The sequence below is a fragment of the Hippocampus comes genome, unplaced genomic scaffold, assembly GCF_001891065.2.
Source record: "Hippocampus comes isolate QL1 unplaced genomic scaffold, H_comes_QL1_v1.1 scaffold237, whole genome shotgun sequence".
NCBI classification, from domain to species: domain Eukaryota; kingdom Metazoa; phylum Chordata; class Actinopteri; order Syngnathiformes; family Syngnathidae; genus Hippocampus; species Hippocampus comes.
This window is the reverse complement of record NW_017806159.1, coordinates 2,277,488-2,284,176: the sequence shown is the minus strand read 5'-3', so window position 1 is coordinate 2,284,176 and position 6,689 is coordinate 2,277,488. Positions and strand designations below refer to the sequence as shown.

Here is a 6,689-nt window from a genome sequence, read left to right as displayed (position 1 = left end):
TAAAACAGCGTAAACAAGAAACAATGTTAAAACACCATGAGGAGAATGCCTTCAAACGTAGAGTTAAAACGATCAAATGTGGATGGGGGGGGGGTAAAAAAAATAAATAAATAAAAAATGTTAGGTTAAGATCCAGTTCGGTGGTTTATATAGGATTTAGGCTTGGCTCGTTTAAGGTTGACAGTTGGCAGGCAGATAATGATAGAGTTGGATTATGTTTTCAGCTTAATTTTAAGCTCTCCTGCCTGTAACACATGCCATCGTTAAAAGCCCCCCATACCGGGATCGGATTCTTCTGTCATCTATTGCGAATTGCTGTGCAGAAAGAACGTAAATAACGCCTTTGCGGTCGTTCCTCCGCTAAAGTGCGTCACTTCCCTGTCGGCGGCCTAGTGGAGCGTAGGTGAATTTTGCCCAAACAACATGCTCATCTAGGCAGCCCGGGCCGAAGCGACGCCCCGTTGGAGTCCAGCTGTTCGCCATTGATCCCTCTGTTTTCTGATGCACTGGCCTGGAATGTGATGTTAGCTCGCTCTCCTCCCCGGGGGCACGGGGCCAGTCGCTCGGACGGGGCCACTGTGCGCAATCACAAGCGAACGGGGCTCAGTCAGACAAGAAAGGAAAAGTCCAAATAAAAGCAAGAGGGCAAACTTTGCTGAGTTGGAAGGGGGAGTGCGGCTGAGAGTGTTTCAATGTGCCGAGGGGAGAGGGGGGTGGGGTTCTAAATGCCTTGACGGGAAACGCTGGGAAGGAGCACCCACGCCGAGAACCTGTCAGCAACAATGAACCCGGACGACAACGAACTCGGCATCTTCACTGTCATTCAGTGAGTAGGCCCCCGGTGGCTCTTGTGTTGTCTCGTGATATAACTCAAGTCACCGGCTCACGCTAGACGCTTGCTGTTGCACGATGTTGTTGGAAATTCTCTAAAGTAACGCCAGTGTTGCATTAGGACGATAGTGGAATAAGATGCAATTGTTGTCATGAATATTGCGATACCGATATGAATGCGAGATTTAACATGTACCTGAAGACATTTGCTCATTTCATGATGGATCGTTCTATGGTAATGTTATCATTATCCTCATCATCATCATCATTACTCAGTGATTAGTATGGCGTATGGAGCCAGTCTGGCTTCAGATAAGTAAAAGTAGAGGGAGCGGCGGGTTCAAATTTGAGGCCGTGCAGATAAAAAGGAGGAACAGACTTCTTCAGTCAAGTTGCTGCGTGCAGCCTGAGGCTACGAAGTCTGTGCCTCGCATAGATAACTTCGGAAATGTGTACTGTAGTGAGTGTTTTGTTTGGATTAAAACACTACACTACATGCTGGGGGAAACTTAACATTACGTAGAAACGACCAGATTTGGCCCGCCAGTGACCCGCGTTCCAAATACAGTTTTATTACTGATGAATTTAAAAGCAGGTGCAGAGAAAATGACTACTCATCCAGGAAACACTTCATCACTGCCATCTTTAATCTTACTCCCTAAAAGCCATTTAATTCACTGAATACATCAGCAAAAATTATCATCGCATGAGTAAATTGCAATACTTTTGGCGCTACGGTAGCAGACAGATGTCGGAAAATCACAAGATATCCTCTTCTCTGTCAATTGGACCGGAAAAGTACAACAAGTGAGCGAGCTATTTTGGATCACGGCTAGCTTGTGAGGAAATGTGGACTTTTGTGCACTTTGGAATAAGCTGCCAACAGAATGGAGGTCAGCCTCGAGTGTCAATGTTTTTAAATCCTGGTAAGAAAAAAAAAAAAAACTACCCATGCAACAAAAAAATCACTGATAGGCAATATTTTATATCATTTAAAAGGATAGACGAGTTAATTAGGTTGAGAAAGGGTCAAATGAGCGCTGCAAAGTTGCCAATCATGCTTACTCGCATACATTCGGTGAAAGTGATGCGACAGCAACAATACTCGGCAATGCAAGAAACCGCAAAATGTTAATGAAACGCATCTTCCGCAGTCCAAGGCTGTGTCGATTCCCAAATGATGCCAATGCTCCGATGCGTCAAAGTAAACATTCCTGCCCTTTGTTGTCCAGCGCGTTTTGAAATTCATGCAGAATGGCTGCACTCTGCTTATTTTCAGCTTTTAGAGGTGTGCGGTTATCCCAAGGCAGGGTCCTGCAACATTTATGCACTGTTGAGTTTTTAAGTGACCGAGTGTTCGTTCCCAAAACGACTGAATTCAGCTGAATCGAAAGTAAATCAGAGGGTAGAGTGCGGGGTAAGTGGGATTGGATGTGTAGAGCTTCAGCCATATTCTCCTTAGATCACGCTGCCGTCTGACCTTAATATCCGCTGCCACTCACGTTGGCTTCGGGCCCGCAAGGCCGAATGGGCAAACACAACTGTCCAGAATACGCTGAGTCTTTCCAAAGCGACCGCCAAAGGACACTGTTGCTATATTTAAAGCAGATCGGGCCTCATCTCTTCATTCACTGGGTTCATCCCTTATACTCTGCTCTAGCAAATACGCAAGACTGCTTTTTTTTGTCCCACAACAATCTGGGACATCGTCAAAATATAAAAGAAAAAAGAAAAAAAAGAAAGAAAAAGGTGCTTGGTCTTTTTCATTAGCGTTGCCTTTGTGACGCAGGTCAGAAAAAATCAAAATAAAACAAAACAAAGTGTGAGACTGACCCTGAGTCATGGGGACAACATTCTTTATTGGGCGCATCAGTCGCAGCAAAGGCTTACAAGTTGTGGCATTTTTAATAGAGGAGCGTTGCCTCTTGACTTGAGGGAGGCAGCAACAAATTGTGGCTCGAAAATCACCCGCTAGCATCCACCGCTTTTTTGTTTTGTGATTACTTGTGGTTAGTTCATCCATTCCTATCTGACATTTTTATTGATTTATGCTTATTATTCTTCCAAGCACCCGGCATAGATTTGCTGTAATTACACAACTGGGAGGAATAACTTAGGGCATGCTATTATTATACTGCGGTATACAAAAATGCTAACGGTTGTGAGCCAAGCATATGAATTTTGGGGGGAGATTTGAGCTTCTTGAATGAAATTAAATTACGACCCCGTATCTGTCACCATGATCCGCACGCATGCATTGACGTAACTCAAAACATTTATGAAAATGTTTTTGCTTTTCTTCTGTCTTTGAATGACTAGCGACCAGTTCAGGTTGTATGCTAGCCCTCCTTGAGCCCCAAGTCAGATGGGATCGAGCTCAGCTGCTAATCTAGAAGAGGGGGTGAAAATGCAGTTGAACTCTTGTGGTTGATATTGTATGATAAAAGCCCTCTGAGGAGGTTGTGACACCTACGGTTTTCAGATATTTCCTGTTAGCACTGGCAGCTGTGACCAATTTAGTAAAAATGGCAAATACCGGTAAATCTTTTAGGACCATCAATAGAACAACAGGTTTGGTTAACATGTGACCTCAAGAAAATTGTTTTTGTTGTAATTGGACTTTTGTGATTGTAATTAAACATCTGCGAAGTAAACTTGGCAACAATCAGCCATTTTTGTTTCATAAAGCGTGAAAATGGCTATGAATTAAATGGAAAGGAGGACAACAAAATGGGTGACTTCAAATAGATTTCCAGACAGAGGTTCATGACACTTTTTGGTGCCTCCTGTCATGAGACACCTGTTTGATTTTGTGTCCATCAGACAAACTGGTGGAGGGGGTCAAATGTTTTTGTTACTTTCCAAGGTTGCACCGGTGAATAAGTAGAAGAGGGCCTTCTCACTACACGCTATCCTCAGTCAACGACTCACTTTACTGGCTCAACATACAAGATGGGAGAGAATGAGTCATGCACAGGTGTTGTAAAAGCAATGCCACATTTGGGTTGCTTATCGAATAGTGCTTATATAATCGTGCGAGATTATCTCAGGGTGCATCGCCAGGCAATCGCAAGGTGTATCTGTACAATCAATCATTCACGCTCATACTCACACCACTGGTGAATTTGGTGTCTTCAATGAATTGAACATTTTCTTGGGGTGTGGGTGGAAGCGGGAGTATCCGAAAAACAGCAAATTATAAATGTAACAGCAAGTTCCTCACAGGTGGGCGAGACCGAAAATTGTGAGGAGGGCATGCTAATCCACTGTTACCTGGATGAAACATGAGTTTTCAAAAATGCAATATTTTGTCGATGGATTCGCTACAATTTTCTACAGTCTGGCTACATTTGTTTATACCTGTCCAGAGTATAAAACGTCATTTTTACCTGAGCAAATTTATTGCCAACATTAATTAGCTGCCCACAGCGGAGCAGATGCTCTCTGTCGACAGATTTGATGTTAGCGCTTTCTGGTAGAGTACTTCCTTTTCGGAAAAAATGCTGCTTTCATCAAAAAAAAAAAAAAAAAATGAAATGGTCAGCGGCACATGAAGAAATATCAGCCCTCCTCGGATCACAAACGAGCCTAATTGGCTCTTGGCGGGCTTTGACAGCGGTGCCCCAGCCGATGGGTTTGATTTATGAAGGCTTATTTTTCTTCTTTGATGAACAGACCCGCAATGATTCTTCATCAAAATTTAAAGCGTGTTTTTTTTTTTCAACCAAATGTAGGTTGAAACCTGTGGATTCCTTTTTTTTTTTTTTACTTGGCTCACTGTTATTTCCTTCGACTCGGTGATTTGATTCATGGCATTTTTATATTCAAATGTGCTATTCGGCAGTAAGACAACTTCAGCATCAGTCCGCCTTTCCTCCACTTACCGTTGTTGTTACAGCGCGTTTTCTGTCCTTAGGGTTTGAACTTGAGCTCTGAACACTGAGCAAATAACTGACAAATAACTGCTCAAATCATACGATGCAGAGTGTCTGCCAGAATAGTTTCATTCAAACTCCATCGACAAATAATTCGAGAAACCATCGCTTTGCCGTTCGCGTTCTTTTCAGCATTAGCGTTCTTTCTTCCTCTTCATTTGCCTGACTCTCCGCAACAGTTTAAATTGCACGTGACTGCGAACTACCCAGCCAATGTGGAAGAGCATAAGTACAAACAAACTGCATGCTCAACCCAATAAAGCAAATTAGAAAGTCAAGTCAACCATATTATGGAGATCACTGGGAAATGAAGAAATGTTAAATGAAAGTGCAATCGAACGGCAACTCACAAACACCAAAAGCTGTGCAGATTGCAATTTCAGAAGTGGCAGTTTAAAACGCTGAGGAAATTGCCCGAGACAGAAAGCAAAAAACCCGCTAATGAGTGAAGTGCCCACACAGCTGCAACTTGACTCTTCATACTTGTCACGTGTTCCAAAGAAGGTACAGAGTTCGATTCTGGCGTGGGCTCCTTGCAGCACCTGATTTTGCCGTGTTTCGGATTCCTCCCACAACCAAAAATGCGTGCCTTGACACAAGAACTGGATTCACTTACTGCCCAAAGCTGCTCGTGGATAGGAAAGGGCTGAGGAAAACTTTTAGTGGGCACTGCATATGAGAGTAGCTTGCCATGCGATGAAGAATAAGAAAACTTGGCTAGCTGTATACCCAGAATGCTAATCCTCTATCAGTTTATTAGTTGGGATTTCAACTGGGCTGTAAAACTCCTCAAAATAGACACACGTGTCTGCTGTTAAAATTGAGTTCAGCATAATGAACAAGATCACTGTCAAGACTCTCGTTGAAAGAATTCATCTGATTGCCATATAACTGGTCGGTAGCGCCCAAATGATTTTTGTTTCTTCCGGTACGCTTCATGACCGCTTACTAAAATGTTTGCCCCGATTGGGTTTTAGTCTTAAATGTTAAAAGCCGGATGTGGAAGGTACATCTGGAATGTGACGTACAACTTGCATATGAGGGCTTCTCATTTGTAAGGAGACTGCGTTGTATTTTATGCTATCAGTGTGTTTTTCTTTCATCATATTCATCAGGTGACAATATTAACTCTGGAACAGAAAATAATTGATCTAAATGTTTGTTTTTTTTTCTAATGACTTAATTAGCTTCACGGAATATATTTTGAGCAGCACTAATGGCTTGCACATCTGAGGTTCAAGGTTCTCATCTCGACGGCAGCCTTTTTCTGGATAACAGGAACGCAACGTGTTCTGCGTGATATGACGGCGAGGAAGCTTTAACAGTTTTGAAAGGTCAACATCGTAAATGCAGACCCCAGTTATCATGTGCAGCTGTGAGGAGGTGGGGGCGGGGGTTGGGGGGGGGGTACATTCTCTCCAGCTGTTGCTTTTTCCGGCAACAATATACACGGCGTCCCCCCTCTTCGTGGCCGTGCGACTGATTGATGACACCCACCTTTGGGGACTTCTGCATAACCGGCTGCATCCTTTAGATGGAATTCTTGTGGCTCCTATGCACTCCCTTTCACATTCCTCCATCCCTGAACCTCGCTCGTTCCCTCCCTCCATCCTTTCTCTCTCTCTCGCTCTCTCTCTCTGTTTTTCTCTCTTTCCCTGCCTCCGTCCAAAGCTGTTGTTAGTGCGCGGCTCCCGCACATAATTCCTCGGCGATGGAAATTAAATGAAGGTGGCTTAACACAGGCATGCTTTGAAGGATCTAACCAGCGGGTGGAAGCTCCACACACAGATCCTTTTGCATGCGCTGTAGTGGATTTGCGAGGCGAGGACACAGCAATCACTCAGCCATGCAGAAGCCCAGACAACAGGAATAATCTCTCCACCTGACTTGTGGAAGCTCCACTTTTTCTTTTTGGGGGTGGGG

General features: G+C 43.8%; 1 protein-coding gene across 2 annotated transcripts in view; it reads left to right on the top strand.

Annotated features, from left to right (window-relative positions):
- Positions 1-660: 660 nt before the first annotated feature.
- Positions 661-6,689, top strand: part of LOC109531313 (FERM and PDZ domain-containing protein 4-like) — a 38,786-nt gene continuing 32,757 nt past the window's right edge. The window contains exon 1 of one of the 2 annotated variants that reach the window (XM_019895551.1): positions 661-826. In XM_019895551.1, coding sequence (XP_019751110.1) covers positions 783-826 — 44 coding nt within the window. In that variant the 5' untranslated portion in view covers positions 661-782. The remainder of the gene's footprint in view (positions 827-6,689) is intronic. The other variant, XM_019895552.1, reaches the window with a different exon arrangement.